This window comes from Siphateles boraxobius, unplaced genomic scaffold (genome assembly GCF_051911475.1).
Source record: "Siphateles boraxobius isolate OS27281-9 unplaced genomic scaffold, OSU_SipBor_1 13, whole genome shotgun sequence".
Taxonomy (NCBI): Eukaryota; Metazoa; Chordata; class Actinopteri; order Cypriniformes; family Leuciscidae; genus Siphateles; species Siphateles boraxobius.
The window spans coordinates 1,504,396-1,525,642 of record NW_027508733.1 but is presented as its reverse complement, the minus strand read 5'-3'; the positions used below and the strand labels follow the sequence as shown (position 1 = coordinate 1,525,642).

Here is a 21,247-nt window from a genome sequence, read left to right as displayed (position 1 = left end):
TATATATATCGTTTCGCGAGATAAGCCCCTCCTCCTCAGCTGGGATCGTGCACAGTCCGCTGAAGCACTTCGAAAGACCTTTGAAACTGCATTGATTTGGACTTCAAAACGTTGGTTGCCATTGAAGTCCATTATTCAAAGAAAAATCCAGAAATGTTTTCCTCAAAAAACTTAATTTCTCTTCCACTGAGGAAAGAAAGACATGGATATCTTGGATGGCATTGGGGTGAGTAAATTATTAGGAAATTTTAATTTTGAGGTGAACTAATCCTTTAAGTAAGGTAACGAAGTATTTGTACTCCGTTACTTGACACCTCTGATTAAACACGATACTGTAGGCTGTGTATCTTTTGTCATATGTAGAACTGACGAGCGTGATTTCCTCCAGTGATGGACCGTGTCTTCGCTCCAGCATCTCACTCTCCAGAGTCTTCTGAAAGCCAATTGGAAAGATGACAACCATAGAAAGGCATCAGCTATTGGTAAAAGACAGGATTCCTCAAGGGTGTCTTATGAACTAATGCCGTTCAGCTCTGAAATTACTGTCAATAATATCTGTCTTTAGACAGAGAGGAAACATGACAAACATCCCAGCTTCTATTGCCCTTAAACTGCATTCTGGGGCATCAGAGACGGCAAATACGTTTTGTTGACACAGTGCCCATCCCATATCAGTTTTGAAGTGCCATCCCAGAATGCAATAGCCATCATTTCAGCATCTAGATTAACTCTAGACTCGATAGAGTCCGGCTATGAGTAACACACTTCTAGACAAAATAATCTTGAGTTTGGTTTCATGTCGTTTTTGCCTAAATAACTTGTGAGATGATGATATTCCACTCTAAACCCGGAACTGTGTTAATAAAACATTTTAAGTGGTCATTACTTATTCGTTTTTGTTTAAAAAAAAATGTTGATGTTACTTAATCAATTTAGTTGTTTGGACTAATCAGACGAAATATTGAGTGCAATGATCATGTTAAAGGGATAGTTCACACAAAAATTAAGATTAGCCCATGATTTACTCATCCTCAACTCATCCTAGGTGTATATGACATTCTTCTTTCAGACGAACACAATCAGAGTTATGTTAATAAATGTCCCGGCTCTTCCAAGCTTTATAATGGTAGTGATTGGGTGTCTGTCTTTGAAAGTCCACTAAAGTGCATCTATCCATCATAAAAGTGCATCTCTCCATCATAAAAATGCATCTCTCCATCATAAAAGTGCATCTATCCATCATAAAAGTGCATCTATCCATCATAAAAGTGCATCTATCTGTCATAAAAGTGTCTATCCATCATAAAAGTGCATCTATCCATCATAAAAGTGCATCTATCCATCATAAAAGTGCATCTGTCCTTCATAAAAGTGCATCTATCCATCATAAAAGTGTATATATCCATCATAAAAGTGCATCTATCCGTCATAAAAGTGCATCTATCCATCATAAAAGTGCATCTATCCATCATAAAAGTGCATCTATCCATCATAAAAGTGCATCTATCCATCATAAAAGTGCATCTATCCGTCATAAAAGTGTCTATCCATCATAAAAGTGCATCTATCCATCATAAAAGTGCATCTATCCATCATAAAAGTGCATCTGTCCTTCATAAAAGTGCATCTATCCATCATAAAAGTGTATATATCCATCATAAAAGTGCATCTATCCGTCATAAAAGTGTCTATCCATCATAAAAGTGTATCTGTCCATCATAAAAGTGCATCTATCCATCATAAAAGTGCATCTGTCCTTCATAAAAGTGCATCTGTCCTTCATAAAAGTGCATCTATCCATCATAAAAGTGTATATATCCATCATAAAAGTGCATCTGTCCATCATAAAAGTGCATCTATCCATCATAAAAGTGCATCTGTCCATCATAAAAGTGCATCTATCCATCATAAAAGTGCATCTGTCCATCATAAGTGTATATATCCATCATAAAAGTGCATCTATCCATCATAAAAGTGTATCTGTCCATCATAAAAGTGCATCTATCCATCATAAAAGTGCATCTGTCCTTCATAAAAGTGCATCTATCCATCATAAAAGTGCATCTATCCATCATAAAAGTGCATCTGTCCATCATTAAAGTGCATCTATCCATCATAAAAGTGCATCTGTCCATCATAAGTGTATATATCCATCATAAAAGTGCATCTATCCATCATAAAAGTGCATCTGTCCATCATAAAAGTGCATCTGTCCATCATAAAAGTGCATCTATCTGTCATAAAAGTGCATCTATCCATCATAAAAGTGCATCTATCCATCATAAAAGTGCATCTATCCATCATAAAAGTACATCTGTCCATCATAAAAGTGCCTCTATTCATCATAAAAGTGCATCTATCCATCATAAAAGTGCATCTGTCCATCATAAAAGTGCATCTATCATCATAAAAGTGCATCTGTCCATCATAAAAGTGCATCTATCATCATAAAAGTGCATCTGTCCATCATAAAAGTGCATCTATCATCATAAAAGTGCATCTATCATCATAAAATAGCAACTATCCATCATAAAAATGCATCTATCCATCATAAAAGTGCATCTATCCATCATAAAAGTGCATCTGTCCATCATAAAAGTGCATCTATCCATCATAAAAGTGCATCTATCATCATAAAAGTGCATCTATCATCATAAAATAGCAACTATCCATCATAAAAGTGCATCTGTCCATCATAAAAGTGCATCTATCCATCATAAAAGTGCATCTGTCCATCATAAAAGTGCATCTATCCATCATAAAAGTCCATCTGTCCATCATAAAAGTGCATCTATCCATCATAAAAGTGCATCTATCCATCATAAAAGTCCATCTGTCCATCATAAAAGTGCATCTGTCCATCATAAAAGTGCATCTATCATCATAAAATAGCAACTATCCATCATAAAAGTGCATCTATCCATCATAAAAGTGCATCATAAAAGTGCATCATAAAAGTGCATCTGTCCATCATAAAAGTGCATCTGTCCATCATAAAAGTGCATCTATCCGTCATAAAAGTGCATCTATCCATCATAAAAGTGCATCTATCCGTCATAAAAGTGCATCTATCCATCATAAAAGTGCATCTATCATCATAAAAGTGCATCTGTCCATCATAAAAGTGCATCTATCATCATAAAAGTGCATCTATCATCATAAAATAGCAACTATCCATCATAAAAATGCATCTATCCATCATAAAAGTGCATCTATCCATCATAAAAGTGCATCTGTCCATCATAAAAGTGCATCTATCCATCATAAAAGTGCATCTATCATCATAAAATAGCAACTATCCATCATAAAAGTGCATCTATCCATCATAAAAGTGCATCTGTCCATCATAAAAGTGCATCTATCCATCATAAAAGTGCATCTATCCATCATAAAAGTGCATCTGTCCATCATAAAAGTGCATCTATCCATCATAAAAGTGCATCTGTCCATCATAAAAGTGCATCTATCCATCATAAAAGTGCATCTGTCCATCATAAAAGTGCATCTATCATCATAAAAGTGCATCTGTCCATCATAAAAGTGCATCTGTCCATCATAAAAGTGCATCTGTCCATCATAAAAGTGCATCTGTCCATCATAAAAGTGCATCTATCCATCATAAAAGTGCATCTATCCATCATAAAAGTGCATCTGTCCATCATAAAAGTGCATCTGTCCATCATAAAAGTGCATCTATCCATCATAAAAGTGCATCTATCCGTCATAAAAGTGCATCTATCCGTCATAAAAGTGCATCTATCCGTCATAAAAGTGCATCTGTCCGTCATAAATGTGCATCTGTCCATCATAAAAGTGCATCTATCCATCATAAAAGTGCATCTCTCCATCATAAAAGTGCATCTGTCCATCATAAAAGTGCATCTGTCCATCATAAAAGTGCATCTATCCATCATAAAAGTGCATCTGTCCATCATAAAAGTGCATCTGTCCATCATAAAAGTGCATCTATCCATCATAAAAGTGCATCTGTCCATCATAAAAGTGCATCTATCCAACATAAAAGTGTCTATCCATCATAAAAGTGCATCTATCCATCATAAAAGTGCATCTATCTGTCATAAAAGTGCATCTGTCCATCATAAAAGTGCATCTATCCATCATAAAAGTGCATCTATCCATGATAAAATGCATCTATCCATCATAAAAGTGCATCTATCCATCATAAAAGTGCATATATCCATCATAAAAGTGCATCTATCATCATAAAATAGCAACTATCCATCATAAAAGTGCATCTATCCATCATAAAAGTGCATCTGTCCATCATAAAAGTGCATCTGTCCATCATAAAAGTGCATCTATCCGTCATAAAAGTGCATCTATCATCATAAAAGTGCATCTGTCCATCATAAAAGTGCATCTGTCCATCATAAAAGTGCATCTATCATCATAAAAGTGCATCTATCATCATAAAAGTGCATCTATCCATCATAAAAGTGCATCTATCCGTCATAAAAGTGCATCTATCCATCATAAAAGTGCATCTATCCATCATAAAAGTGCATCTATCCATCATAAAAGTGCATCTGTCCATCATAAAAGTGCATCTATCATCATAAAAGTGCATCTATCCATCATAAAAGTGCATCTATCCGTCATAAAAGTGCATCTATCCATCATAAAAGTGCATCTATCATCATAAAAGTGCATCTGTCCATCATAAAAGTGCATCTATCCATCATAAAAGTGCATCTATCCGTCATAAAAGTGCATCTATCCATCATAAAAGTGCATCTGTCCATCATAAAAGTGCATCTGTCCATCATAAAAGTGCATCTATCATCATAAAAGTGCATCTGTCCATCATAAAAGTGCATCTGTCCATCATAAAAGTGCATCTATCCGTCATAAAAGTGCATCTATCATCATAAAAGTGCATCTATCCATCATAAAAGTGCATCTGTCCATCATAAAAGTGCATCTGTCCATCATAAAAGTGCATCTGTCCATCATAAAAGTGCATCTGTCCATCATAAAAGTGCATCTATCATCATAAAAGTGCATCTATCCATCATAAAAGTGCATCTGTCCATCATAAAAGTGCATCTATCCATCATAAAAGTGCATCTGTCCATCATAAAAGTGCATCTGTCCATCATAAAAGTGCATCTATCATCATAAAAGTGCATCTGTCCATCATAAAAGTGCATCTAAAATCATAAAAGTGCATCTATCATCATAAAAGTGTATCTAACCTGGAGTTTGGTTTCATGTCGTTTTTGCCAAAATAACTTGTGAGATGTGTGATATTCCATCATGTAAGCAAAGTCAACAGTGATTTACAAGGTGTTCGGTTTCATTACTTGACTTATTTCTACTTGATGACTAGTTGGGTGATTGTTTAAACGTCTATTACATTTTCACTGACAGCCCAAATGTTGCCAGGGTTTAGTCTAGACGTCTGAGCTGTGTTTGGACACTATTAGAAGTCTTTTAAAAGCAAAATTGCTTGCTGGGACTCCTTCAACTAATGCCACTGTTTTCATCGGACAGCTTTTGTAAAAACACGGATGGATCACATGATTGTATTTTATTCATTGTGGGATCATTGTTACAGGGTGCATAAAAGATGAACTTGAATTTGAAGTTTTGACATTTAAGTTCTGGAAAACCCTTCAAAAAGCCATATTTTTTATATAATTATTGAAAGACAATATATGTCAAATTATTGTTTAATTTTATTGATAAAACAATCTTTTCACACAAAATCAACGCTGTATAGAGCCATCTCGCATGACTATGAGCGTGACATTGCTCATATTAATATCCAAGTATATGATACATCTTTCATTCTTCAGATCAATCAAATATTAATGGTGAAAATCAGTTTAAAAGAGGAAAGTGATATCTTTGTTATAGTATAGTTAGAGTGTCATGTGCTGCGCTTTATTTGTACCATTTTGTTTTAAGTTGATGTATTTACTTATTTTAGAATTAGAAAAATAATAAAGTGATACGTCTGATAAGTGCGATCTCTGATTGTAGTTCTTGAAACCCAAAAAAGTAGCAATTGAAAGTCCTGGAGTTTCATTTGACAGTTTCTGTACGAACCCTGTTGTTATGATAATGCACGTAATATTGTAATGGAAAAACGCACAGTGGATTATTCTGTATAGGACACACTTATTAAGGAAAAATCAATTTTTACTTTAATTCACCACCAACGATAATAATTAAAGGCAAACAAAGTCAGACATGCTTGTCAAATGCCAAACTGATAGCATTACATAAACCGCTACTTTCAATTACTGACGAGTCTTTCTGAAATGTCATTTTCTATTTGACAAGCTTTGTCATTTGCATGAGGGATCGTTACTCTTTCACAAGCCATTACGGATGAAACCCATTGACATGTTGTCAACAAGAAGTGGCGCCAAAACTGTTCAACAATGAGAACTTCAAAAAGAGCTGAAATTTAATGTATGAATCCACAGAATACACTCTTTAGATGTCGTGGCATATTAAAAGTTACTCCAGATATTCAGTCACGATACCCTGCGAGATCTCGTACATGTGTTTCTGTAAGCGCATCTCCACGCCTTAATGTTTCTGAACAATTCTGATACTGTATTTCTATGCGGGAAATCAATATTTGCGTTTGATAAAACTGCTGGGGAATATAAAAGCCGCTTGAAACGACGGCTGGGAACCGTTTTCTGTCTCAATCCCATGTTTTCTGTGAATGTGAAGAGAGCTTATTTCAGGGAAACTCGATCGTTTTGCTGTTTGCAATGGAGATAAATGCACACATTGAATGAAAAAAATATTGAACTTCCTTTTCCTTTCCTTCCTTTCATGATTTTCCGAGAATGTGCAGCCGTGAGGTTTTCAAAGCTTCAGATCAGACAAACTCGAGATATAGAGCAGTTCATGGATGGGCAGCTTCTCCTGAAACACCACAAACTACACTCAAGCAATTCATAATTCAATCAGAGCAGTATTTATCCGTCTCAAAAACAAGGGATTTGAATGAATGAATCTTGATTAGAGAGATAAATGTAGACTAAAACTGTCATGGTTGTCAAAAACAGGACGGAAGCAATCGCAGGTCTAACTCAGTTCTTTATTGAACAGTGAAAAGATTGACAGGAACACGGGTGTGGACTGATGACGCAGGGACCTCGATGGTCGAAGACGAACCCGTGAAGTGCAGTGGAAACCCAAACGACAATCCAACGAAGAGACGACGACAAATCCAACAGGAACACCACACGGAGAGACAAACATCCAACGAATCCGACAGGAACACCACACGGAGAGACAACATCCAACGATCTGACAAAGGAGATGAGAGAACTGTGAGAATATATGGTGAGATGAGATCGGCTGCAGCTGGTGATGTGATGACGATCAGCTGGAGCGGATCAAGGAATGACACTCATTCACGCCCACTACACACGTGCTTTCATACAACAACATAAACACGAGACGAGAAGGAAACAATGAACTTGTATACCGTGACAGTACCCCCTCTCCTAGGAACGCCTCCTGGCGTTCCCAGACTCCCTTACCTGTCGATTGAAATCATCGATCAGAGAGTGATCCAGGATGTCTCTAGCCGGAACCCAACTTCTCTCCTCCGGACCGTAACCTTCCCAGTCCACCAAGTACTGAAATCCACGTCCCCTCCGTCTAGAATCCAGAATGCGATTTACCGAATAGGTGGTCTCCCCATCTACGAGACGCGGCGGGGGGGGGACCGGGACTGGCGGATTAATGCGAGCATGAAACACAGGCTTGATTTTTGAAACATGGAAAACGGGGTGAACCCTCCTGTACGCTGGAGGTAAACTAAGGCGGACTGTCACCGGACTAATGATCTTGGTGACAGTGAACGGGCCAATGAATTTGGGGGCAAGCTTATTAGAGACGGATCGGAGAGGAATGTTCTTAGTTGAAAGCCACACTTTTTGACCAACGACGTATACGGGAGGCTTTGACCGGTGGCGATCGGCCTTAGCCTTGGTGCGCGCCCCCACTTGGAGTAGAGCCTCACGGGCTCTAGTCCAAGTGCGGTGACACCTCTGGATTAAGGCGTGAGCGGAGGGGACCGCGACCTCGGATTCCAGACTAGGAAAAATAGGTGGCTGGTAACCTAAACTACACTCAAACGGAGATAGGCCCGTAGCCGACACTGGTAACGTATTGTGGGCGTACTCCACCATGGAAATCTGTTGACTCCAAGAGGAAGGATTCTTAGAAACCAAACATCGCAACACCCTTTCCAGATCTTGGTTGGCTCTCTCGGTCTGACCATTGCTCTGGGGGTGGAACCCTGAGGACAGACTAACCGTCGCCCCCAGTAACTTACAAAATTCTTGCCAAAATTTGGACACAAACTGGGGTCCTCTGTCAGAGACCACGTCCATCGGGAGGCCATGTAAGCGAAAGATGTGGTCAATGACTGTCAACGCTGTCTCCTTAGCTGAGGGTAATTTGGGTAAGGGAATGAAATGAGCCGCCTTCGAGAACCGGTCCACCACAGTCAAAACGACTGTGTTGCCCTGGGAGGGCGGGAGGGCGGTGACAAAATCTAGAGCGATATGGGACCAGGGTCTCGAAGGGACAGGCAGCGGTTGAAGGAGCCCATCAGGCGGACGATTGGAAGTCTTACCAGTGGCACAGACCGAGCAAGCCAAAACAAAACTGTGGATGTCACGAGCCATAAGTGGCCACCAAAATCGTTGCTTGACTAAAAACTTAGTACGATTAACTCCTGGATGACAAGCCACGTTGGAGCAATGACCCCACTGTATAACGTCGGACCGTAATCCCTCCGGCACAAATAAGCGATTCGGTGGGCAACCGGGCGGAGGCATTACCCCTTCTAAGGCCGTCTTGACCTTCAATTCGATCTCCCATACGAGTGTGGAAACAAATAGGGTTTCCGGTAAAATGCACTCGGGAGTAGACGGGCGTTCGGAACGATCAAAAATGCGAGATAAAGAGTCGGGTTTGATGTTCTTAGAACCCGGGCGGTACGAGAGAGAAAAATCAAAACGACCGAAAAAAAGTGCCCACCGAGCCTGCCTGGAGTTCAATCTTTTGGCGGTTCTGATGTACTCTAGATTCTTGTGATCGGTCCAGACGATAAAAGGAACCCCCGCACCTTCTAACCAATGACGCCATTCCTCCAACGCTAACTTGACTGCCAACAACTCCCTGTTACCAATGTCGTAATTGCGTTCGGCTGGGGATAATCGATGAGAAAAAAACGCGCAAGGATGCATCTTATCGTCTGCGGGCGAACGCTGGGACAGGACTGCTCCTACCCCCACCTCTGATGCGTCGACCTCCACCACGAACTGACGTGAAGAATCAGGGGCAACGAGGATGGGAGCTGAAACAAAGCGGCTCTTGAGTTTGGCAAACACAGCCTCGGCTGTATCTGACCACCTGAACGGAGTTCTGGGGGAGGTCAAGGCAGTCAGAGGTGCGGCTAGTTGGCTGAAGTTGCGAATGAAACGCCGATAGAAGTTGGCGAACCCCAGAAACCTCTGCAGGGCCTTACGAGAATCTGGACTTGGCCACTCTACCACAGCCTTAACCTTCTCAGGGTCCACACGCATTCCCTCAGACGAAATGATGTATCCTAGAAAAGGAACAGACTGTGCATGAAAATCGCATTTCTCCGCCTTGACAAAAAGCCCATTCTCTAGCAACCTCTGAAGCACTCGTCGAACGTGTTGCACATGTTCCTGGAGAGACGAGGAAAATATCAATATGTCATCCAGGTAAACATATATGAACTGATCTATCATGTCTCGCAACACGTCATTGACCAGTGCCTGGAAGACTGCTGGGGAGTTGGACAGCCCGAAAGGCATGACCAAGTATTCAAAGTGCCCCCTGGGGGTGTTAAAGGCAGTCTTCCATTCATCCCCCTCCCTAATGCGAACCAGATGATAAGCGTTACGCAAGTCCAATTTCGTGAAAACAGACGCTCCCTGCAACCTCTCGAAGGCTGAAGACATTAACGGCAAAGGATAAGTATTCTTTACCGTGATGTTATTCAGCCCCCGGTAGTCAATACAAGGTCGCAGAGACCCGTCCTTCTTTCCCACAAAAAAGAACCCCGCCCCCGCCGGAGAAGAGGAAGGACGGATGAAACTGGTTGCCAGAGAATCAGAAATATATTTCTCCATAGCCTCCCTCTCCGGATTGGAAAGCGAATATAACTTGCCCTTAGGCGGAGACTTACCTGGCAGTAAATCTATGGCACAGTCATAGGGACGATGCGGAGGAAGAGAAGCAGCCCGAGACTTACTGAACACTTCCTTCAGATCGTGGTACTCCTCGGGCACGTTAGACAAGTCCCCTGCCTCCTCCTGTAACACAAAAACAGGCACAGACGGACAAGCAGACATCAGACAAGACTTATGACATTCCTTGCTCCACTCCAGAATAGCTCTTTGCTGCCAGTCCACACGAGGGTTGTGATGAATGAGCCAGGGGTGTCCAAGAACTACAGGTGCCAGGGGGGAATCCAGTATATAAAAAAAAATAGTTTCTGAGTGATTGCCTGAGGTGATGAGTGTGATGTTTTCGGTGATGAGCGAGATGATGGGAAGTTCTTGACCATTTAATGCGTGTACTGCAATCCTCTGTGTGAGTGGTTTAAGGGGAATCTGAAGTCTATGTGCAAAAGTACTGTCCATAAAATTACCCTCAGCCCCGGAGTCCAGAAGTGCTTGACAGTCGTGCTGGTGAATTGACCATCTCAGTCTTACCGGAAGGAGGGTAGATGTGGATGAGGTCTTCTCGGCGGAGATCCCACCCGATAGTAGCCTCATACTTACTATCGGGCTTGGCCTTTTACCGGGCAGTTGTAGGCAAAGTGTCCCGAACCTCCACAGTATAGGCAGAGGCCCTGGGACCTCCGCCTTTCCCTCTCCTCCCGGGAAAGCCGAGCTCGACCCACCTGCATGGGTTCGTGATCGAAGACTGGGCTGACCACGTCCCTGCCACTGGACCGTTGACCCTCTGCTCCAGCTGGAGACCAAATGGACGGTGCTCTTCCCCCGACTCTGGTGATGCGAGCGTCCACCCTCAGAGCGAGCTCGACGAGTCCATTCAGCGTCGTGGGGAGGTCCAGGGCGTAGATCTCCCTCTGGACGCGGTCAGCCAACCCATGCAGGAACATGTCCCACTGCGCCGCCTCGTTCCACTGGCTTTCGGCCGCCAGGGTGCGGAACTCGATCGAATAGTCCGAGACCGACCTGTCACCCTGACGGAGGTCGGCCAACACCCTGGCAGCCTCTCTCCCCGCGACGGCCCGATCGAACACCCGTCTCATCTCTGAGGAGAGTGCCTGGAACGAGGCACAGCAAGGGTCTTGATTTTCCCACACCGCTGTCCCCCATAACGCCGCCTTTCCGGTCAACAAGGTAATGACAAATGCCACCTTGGCTGGCTCATTATTGAAAGTTCTCGGTTGCAGTGCAAAATGCATGGCACAACGTGTCAGAAAGGCTCTGCAGTAAGCAGACTCACCAGCGTATGATTCAGGAACAGGTAGGCGTGGCTCTGATGTCGTAGCGATCGCTGGTGGTGTGGGGGGAACAGCTGGTGTGGGTGGCGCAGCGGGAGCACGAAGTAGTTGGATCTGCTGGGTGAGCTCGGACACCTGCGTCACCAAAGCTTGTACCGCACGACCCGTGTCCCCTAAATTCCTCTCCTGAGAATCCATTCTTCTCGCGCTGTGCTGAAGGAATTCCTCCAACGAGGTCGGCGAACCTGCTGCTTCCATAGCACGGTCAGATCGTTCTGTCATGGTTGTCAAAAACAGGACGGAAGCAATCGCAGGTCTAACTCAGTTCTTTATTGAACAGTGAAAAGATTGACAGGAACACGGGTGTGGACTGATGACGCAGGGACCTCGATGGTCGAAGACGAACCCGTGAAGTGCAGTGGAAACCCAAACGACAATCCAACGAAGAGACGACGACAAATCCAACAGGAACACCACACGGAGAGACAAACATCCAACGAATCCGACAGGAACACCACACGGAGAGACAACATCCAACGATCTGACAAAGGAGATGAGAGAACTGTGAGAATATATGGTGAGATGAGATCGGCTGCAGCTGGTGATGTGATGACGATCAGCTGGAGCGGATCAAGGAATGACACTCATTCACGCCCACTACACACGTGCTTTCATACAACAACATAAACACGAGACGAGAAGGAAACAATGAACTTGTATACCGTGACAAAAACACATCCGAACGGATTCACTACAACGAATCAGACTATATTAGAGAGAGACATTTAATAACACTGTTCCTTCATTAAAGAAAACCTACACACGAGTAACGCAATATTAACATTCTAGTGACTAATATTAGCTAACAATAAACTCTGATTATTAAATTAGTAAGTAATATCGCTCAGTTGAATGTGTTAGTTCACTATTAGCTAATCTTTCCAGAGAACTACTATATACAGGTACATGAATAATGCACACTTTATAATAAAAGCTAACGGTAATCCACTAATAATGACTAGTTTTACTACATCCTTCTAAAGGTACTACTAATAATTAGTGAAAAACATGATCACTTCCTGATATTCACTGAAAAAATAAAAAATAGTAGTTACTGATTAGCTAACAGTGTATTACATTCAACTGAGCGATATTACTTACTAATTCATGAATCCGATTTCATTAATTCCTTATAATTCATTACTTTCTTGTTAGTTAATAGTTACTAGAATGTGTTCCTCAATTGTGACGCTGGACCACAAACCAGTCACATGGGTCAATTTTTTTTAATTTGAGATTCATACATCATATCAAAGCTGAATAAATGCGCTTTCCATTGATGTATGGTTTGTTAGGATAGGACAATATTTGAGAATCCTTAGATGCAAAAAAATCTAAACATTGAGAAAATCGTCTTACACGATTTTGCTGCAATAAATGTTTTACACATTTACTAGGACTGTGAAACGATTAATCGTGATTACTCGCATCCAAAATAAACGTTTGTGTTTACATAATATATGTGTGTCGCATTAAAGAATTTTCTGTTAGAGCGGTGTGTGTTAGCGGCCGCTAAGTTAATAACTAATGATCGTTGCGACGGAAGTGAATCAATCAAAACTAACTTTATCTGGACAATAACTTTATTCTAGATCTGCTGTAAAACCTAAACAATCTGTTACTGTAATCTCCTATTATCACTGTAAAGCTGATTTGAAACAGTTTATAGTGTTATAAAAGCGCTGTATAAATGAAGGTGACTTGACGTGTGTGTGTGTGTGTATAATATAATAATATATGTGTGTGTACAGTGTATAATTATTTTGTATATATAAATACACACAAATGCATGTATATATTTAAGAAATATTTGCTTATACTGTGTGTGTGTATATATATATATGTATGTATGTGTGTAATATGTATTTTATATATAAATATAAATAATTTATATAAAATTAACACATTTTTCTTAAATATATACATGCAAGTGTGTGTATTTTTATATACAAAACAATTATACACAGTACACACACATATCTTATTATATTATATTCACACATATATTATGTAAACACACACTTTTATTTTGGATGCGATTAATCGTTTCACGATAGGAAATTTACAAAATATCATGATCTTTGTCACGATTAGCCACGCGCTCCCTGGGTTATCACGGACTACATTTCCCATCATGCACTTCCCTGGACTGATTACACCATACACCTGCACTGCGCTGATTACACACACCTGCATCTCATTCACACACACACACACACATATAAACCGCTTCCACACACCACACCAGTGCGAAGTCTTGACTTTCCTGGCTGTCTTTCTCCCTGTGGATTGTTTATTGCCGTGACCTCGGACTGTGTATCTCGTTTCTGATCGCTCTCTGCCTACCCTGACCTGGGTTGTTACTGGACCTTGTCTCTCGCCGCTGCCCCGACCATCGCCTAGGGCTGGGTACTGAGTTCGGTACTTTTTAGGTACCGACCGAATTGCCTTGATACTACCGAGTATCGAAGCATGTCTTGTTTTTCGGTACCAAGTTTCTGTACCTAAGTGGTTAATCTCGTCAATGTCAGTGAAACAATGAGCATGCAGCATGATTGGCTGTGGCGGAAAAACACTAGTTTACGCGGCTGCCTAGAGGTGTGTGTGTGTGTGTAAGCGTCCCAACCCAGATAGATAGAAAATATGTGGAAATGATCAAAAGTGTACCTATTAGACTTGATGCCAGAAGCACGCGATGCAATATTTTCGACAAGATAATTGCTGCCAAGACCGGCAACACGATAAATCTGATAAGGCATTTGAGAATACACTTGAGAGTAGAAAGTTTATCCGTCTTCGACTGCAAGAACTGGAGCGCGTCACGAATGAACCGAAACTCAGCGTATAGGATACTTGCCTCACAGACATGAGAAATAGTCCTATATACGGTCAAAATGTCTACTTTTAAACAAGCGATTACAAATAAACAGTTTGATTACCTAATCCATATAGGCGCGCGCACGTGTGTGTTCACTACTGCAGGAATGACGAGTCAGCATCGCAATAATCATCTTTGCAGTCAACACACTCAGTAAACACTTGTTCATTAATAAACAATTAAAATATCTCCTTGCTATCGTTTCCCGACACATCCATAATCATTAGGCTACTTTCGCCAGTGCTTTGCGGCAGCTTCATGTGTGCTGAGCGCGAGGCATATATCACGCACCCTAGTTAACTATATTTAATTCAATTCACATTTATTTGTATGGCATTTTTCACAATACATATCGTTTCAAAGCAGCTTTACAGAAAATGCATGTGTCTAAATCAGGGCTCTCAAGTCTCACGCATTGGGCGTGAGACACACGCATTTCAACCCGTTCACACGCTCACACGCCACACCTTGTATTTCTCACGCTGAGGAGAAGGGAACTTGTCCCGCTATACAATTAATGGACGAGGCGCAGGCAAACGGAGGGAAGTTCTCTGCCGAGTTCATAGCATCTGTCTCGAGTTATACAGAGTTAAATGCTAGCTACCAGCCAATCAGAAATAAGAATTAGTTGTTTCCGGGTAAATTATGTGTTCCCGCTGCAAGCTCGTTCGTTACTAGACAACACGCGCACACACGGAGTGGAAGTTGAAAGAGCACGATCTGATGAATGCGGTTTGCGGACATCTTCATTTATTTTTTATTTATTTTTAGCATTTTGATTTTACGATTCCTGAACGATATCTCTTGCCTGTGATGGAAGACAGTGAGAGCTGATGTTGAGGAGTATAGCCAAATTCGTGTTAAATTATTTTTGATGCATTCAAAAACTCTCCAACTGCTTTTAAAGGGGTCATCGGATGCAAAATACACTTTTATATGGTATTTACAAATAAATGTGTCTTTGCAGTGTGTGGACACAATCACCATGCAATGAAAAAAATCCATTCACTTTTTTTTTAATCCTCAAAGTTGTTGCTCATTATCATTTAAAGAGACATGCACCGAAACGGGTCACTGTGAACAGAGCTGTTTTTGAAGAGGTAAAAAGGGTGTTGTTTTACACAACCATTGAGAAATTTTAACCAAAGTATGTTACAAACTTTACATGAAGACCCAAAAGAATCATACCAACTCGTGGAAAATGGGCATCCGATGACCCCTGTAAACGTGACCGGTTTGGGTCGTGACATACATGCTCAGGGCAAGTTGTTATGACACAATGTTATGTACATTGAGCACTGATGTTCATTTGGCTTGTTTGGGGTCAAATTTATTTTTATTTTTCAATAAATTTGTATTTTTTAAATATAACTATTCATTTTATTTGGATGAATTTGTCTTTTTATCAGATTTAACAATTGTTATAATTTCGGGTAATTATAATGTGCGGGTCAATTATGAACAACAGGCAAAATTGAACTGCTAGCCAAAATTGAAGCGAATTTGGTTGGGTCGAGGGACCGCTGCTGCAAATATTTGGGTGTCTCCTCCCCTAAATCTCACTCTAAACTTTTGATAAAACTTGAGAGCCCTGCTAAATTACAATTTAGAGTGATCTGTTATCAGGGGTGACTGTGTGTAATGCATTTCAATTAATTTTCATTCAGTTTCATTGTTAAACAATGCATTAAGTTAAGGCAAAAAACAGTGAGCTCAGTGAAGTAAAGAATACATGTTGCTAAATGATTAGGAAATATAGAAAACTTTAGCATTGGTGCTTTTTTACAGACTCAAAATATAAAAAAATGTAATGTAAAAAAAGTCAACAAACTGAAAAAATAAAAGTTGTTTTTTTTAAGTAATGTTATATTGTTAAAACTGATAAAATTGGTATCGAAAAAAGTATCGATCAGGAACCGGTATCGAAGTCAAGGTATCGGTATCGAACATTTTGTTCCGATACCCAGCCCGACCATCGCCTGTTATCTGGTGTGTCTCTGCCTTGTCTCCGTCGCCCTGTTTGCTGGCGTTGATCCTGTTTGTGACTCTAAATAAAGCTGCAAATGGATTCCCTCGAGTCTGCCGTTTTCCTAACAATCTTAATATCCGAATGATCTTTGGCATAAAAGAAAAATCGATCATTTTAACCCATATGATGGGAAATGTATTGTTGGCTATTGCCACAAATATATACCAGTGCGACTCATGACTGGTTTTGCCACAGAAGCCGCTGAAACGTTTCAGACGTGACGTTTATCCGTGTGGTTTGCATTGCATGTGCACTTCTGACACACAAATACTGCTCTAAAAGACATCATAATTGCTGAATAAAACACAATGAATTTTTTGTTTGTTCAATTCTCAGACGAATTTCAGGGTTTAGAATTTGAATAGAATCAGGGTTAAAAAATGCACATGTTTTCTGCTACATTTATTAATATCAATAGTTTATTTATAAACTTGTGCTTATGCAAAGCTCTTTGGCATTAAATGTATTTGTATCACTGCTGTCAAATCCATTATTCATGATTAATTGCATCTAACATACAACTTTGTTTATATAATATATGAGTGTGTATATTATATATATATATATGTGTGTGTGTGTGTACACGCATATTATAAAAACAAACTTCTGTTAGATGCGATTAATCGGTTCTGACAGCACTATTAATAATAATTATTTATATTATTTATATAGCGCCTCTCCAGGGTTCAAGGATCCTTAATTTGTATATATTTATTTGAACTAATTTGTATACCTATATATTTGAATTTTTTTTCCCACTTTATCTTGAAAGATCTTCATTCTTATTCTTGGGGAAAAACTGCACAGAAACTTTTTATTTGATATTTTTGAATTTAGCATCATCAAATTTGATAATAATAGGGCGTTTTTGTGCAAATTAGTGCTGGGTAATAATTATACGGCCATGAAATGGCCAAATTCTACGGCGGTTTTGCATATATACTGTAAAACATCTGAAACTGGTCACTTACGAGGTTCATTTCAGTTCGGATGTCGACAGCAAAATTGGTTTTGTAACCCAAGTTTGAGTTTTTAATATCCTACTGGTCTTAAGGTTGAGTCAGTATTAAGTATGAATATAAATTGATGACGCGGTCCGTGACTAAACCAGCGGATATTTGCAGTAAATTGCACTGAAAAATGCATGATCATAGAGCGGTTGAGCGCTGGACTCGTTGGTTTATTACTCATCTGATCACAATAACACTGACGTCAGCGTCTTGTGGGTTTCTTTAACAACTCATCGTTTCAAACGAAGGGGAGTTTGCAGTGCATCATCTGAGACACTGAGCAGAACTGGTGTGTGTTTGTGTTAAAGAAACTGCAAGAACATAAGATGGGTTGAAAACACTTTAAATATTGCGATTACTTTAATATGCACACAAACAAGTTTTGCTTGGTGTCTCAAACGATGCACTGCAAATTTCCCTCAGTTTGAAACGGTAACACTTTATAATAAAGCACATCAGTTAATGTATTAACTAACATAAACCGAGCAAAACATTTGTTACAGTATTTATTAATCTTTGTTAATATTAGTTAATAAAAATATAGCTTGTTTGTTCATGTTAGTTCAGTGCATTAACTAATGTTAACAAATACCTTTTGATTTTAATAATTTATTAGTAAATGTTGAAATTAATATGAACTGAGATTAATAAATGCTGAAGAAGTATTCTTGGTTCATGTTAACTAATGTAGTTAACTAATGTTAACTAATGAACCTTAAACCAGTTCAGAAAACTCACAAGATAAAAGTGAAACTGGATTTTTGTTGAGAAAAATGACTTGTTTGTGATTGGGAAGTTTCTAGATATGATGATATCAGCTCAAACGCCTGGAAAAGTTCCTTCATTTCAATGCAAAATTACGATGTTTTTTCTTTTGAAGAAAGTCTATGCCAAAAAATCCATGCGTGAAAAACTCTATTGTAGCTTGTCAGAGACTAAAAGATATGAAATATGGGAAATTACGAACCCCTGTTGTGGTTCTGCATTTTTTATGTCTGTTTCTCAAACCCTTGTGAGAGTAAAATGTGTTTCTCGAACTTTTTTTCAATGATGCAACAGACTAGAAACTGAGATAAAAAAAAACTAACAATCAAAAACACATATTTTTTGTGTGTTGAACTCCCTGTGAAATCTCCCTGGATGATTCAGAAGACACGTCTTCAATTTCAAGTTCTCACGCACTTCATATTTGAGTCTTTGACAAGCTATAATTAAGGTTTTCTGTTGTTTATCTGACTCTGTTGTTTTTCAAAGTGTTGTTTTTGGTTAATTGCATGAAAAACCAATGGGTTTTAATTTGACCCCGACACAATCGATCCAAAACACATCTGTGTGTCGAAACTTTGCACGCACATTCAAGAGAAAGAGTCGCTAAATTTCAAGAAGAATTAAAGTGTTTACCAGTGTTTCAATCGAGTGACACGCAACAACCTGAAGTCACTTTCAATTTCAAGAGAGAAAAAAGTGGCCAGTATAACAGCGTAAATAACAACATATTGGTTTGACCTGAAGTGAATTTTCCTTTTTTGGGTGAACTATTTATAGTTCTAATATATACAGTGCGTAGCATAAGTGAACACACCGATGCTAAAGTTGACTAAAAAGAGGAATAAAAAATCATCTTTTGGAAATTGATCTTAATGCCTTAATTTAAAAAATGAGGAAAAATCCAACTTTTAAGGACACCAATTTTCTTTGTGAATGAATAATGTATCGTAAATAAATAAATGTTCTTCCTTAAAATACAGGTTGCGTAAGTCAGGACGCCCCTATGTTAAATTCCCATAGAGTCAGCAGATTTATATTTTTAAAGGCCAGTTATTTCATGGATCCAGGATATTATGCGTCCTGATAAAGTTTAAAATTATAATATCCCACATCATCACATTCCCTTCACCAAACCTAGAGATCGCCACAGTGTTATTTCAGTTAGGCTAATAGCTGGTGTGATTAGCATTGAGAGATGATCTTATGGGAAGTTCCCCATGCCAATCTCTAGGTGTGGTGAAGGGAATGTGATGATGTGGGATATTATAATTTTAAACTTTATCAGGACGCATATTATCCTGGATCCATGAAATAACTGGCCTTTAAAAATAAAAATCTGCTGACTCTATGGGAATTTAACATAGGGGCGTCCTGACTTACGCAACCTGTATTTTAAGGAAGAACATTTATTTATTTACAATACATTATTCATTCACAAAGAAAATTGGTGTCCTTAAAGGTTGGATTTTTCCTTATTTTTTAAATTAAGGGATTAAGATCAATTTCCAAAATATGATTTTTTATTCCTCTTTTTAGTCAACTCGAGCATGTGTGTGTGTGTGTGTTAATAATTCAATGTCTTATTGTGGGTAGACAATTAATCCAGATTTCACAAAATGGCAAGTTACCAAACCTAACAGCAAAAGCAATGATAAAATGGTGTAAATACAGCTGGAAAACAGTGAAAAATCAACTTTATTAATATATTAATATTAATATATTAACTAATTACCAGTATTAGAAACGTTAAGTAGGTTTTAATTAATTTTATATAGTTGATATTTACGCTTTAATTTCTACAAGCTTGAATTGAGTAATAATATAGGATTTGCTTGCTTTGTTGTTGTTTTTGTTTTATCAATCTTGTCTGAACCACCTTTTTCATGTAGAAATTACATTTGTTTTTCATAGCATTTACTTCACCACAGAATCATTTTTACCAGTGTTTATAGCACACAGTAAAAAACTTTGGGTTCTTTTTTTAACCCAACCGTTGGGATACACATATTGGGTCACTATGTTGGGTTGACTGTAAAAAAAGTGTTCAGTTCACTTAAAAATTTTTTTTTAAACCTGTTGCCTTAAAATTATTAAGTAAATAAACTTGTTTTTGATTAAGCATGAAGTTTATTTACTTAATAATTTTAGGGCAACGGGGTTCCTCAATTTTTTTAAGTTAAATCAACTGATCACTCTTTACAGTGTTGTTTCCAAAAATGTTGGGTATTTTTTAAAATCATTAGGTAATTTCTAGTAATAACCCGGCTGTTGGGTTAACTGTTGGGCTCCACATGTTGTATGTACACTTTTGAACACTGAATCAATTCTAAAGCAAACCTTGTGTACACAGTAAAAAAAAAAAAAAATTGGGTTGTTTTCCAAAAATGTTTTTAAAATGGTTCTATTAATAACCCGGCTGTTGGGTAACAACATGCTGTATTGTACACTTGTGTATTTTGAATTTATGCACACAATAATTTATATTAACATTGAATTCTAGACTCCCCAATATTTAGTTTTTAATTTTTAAATATATGTGAGACGTATTTATTGTTTCATACAAATAAACAATCCGTATTTGAAAACGACGTGTATTTTATTTATTAAAATAATGTCATAAATAAACAGTTAACCTTACTGTTGGCTCACTTTTAACCCAATGCACTGGGTTAAAATATCCCACAGTTGGGAAAGTGGTATACCACCCCATAGTTGGGTTACACGTTGGCATATTTTTAACCCAACGGTGTGAAGTGCGTAGGCTAATCGGGTGTTGATACTCACGGCTCTGGTGACGGACAGGAATCGATCGTAGCTGATTAACACGATATTGAAGACTGACGCCGTGCACAACAGGTAGTCCATCACGAGCCACAGCTTACAGAGCCCTCGACCCAACATCCAGCGGCCCGTCAAGATGTACGGCATGTAGACCGGGATGCAGAACGCCCCTGCAAACACACATCTCACTGTATTATACAGGTGTCGGC

The 21,247-nt window shown here is 39.2% G+C and overlaps 1 protein-coding gene across 1 annotated transcript in view; it reads right to left on the bottom strand.

Annotated features, from left to right (window-relative positions):
- Window positions 1–21,247, bottom strand: part of LOC143735709 (histamine H3 receptor) — a 34,557-nt gene that overhangs the window by 9,367 nt on the left and 3,943 nt on the right. The window contains exon 2 of the mRNA XM_077225885.1: window positions 21,042–21,208. Within this exon, the coding sequence (XP_077082000.1) occupies window positions 21,042–21,208 (167 nt within the window). The remainder of the gene's footprint in view (window positions 1–21,041; window positions 21,209–21,247) is intronic.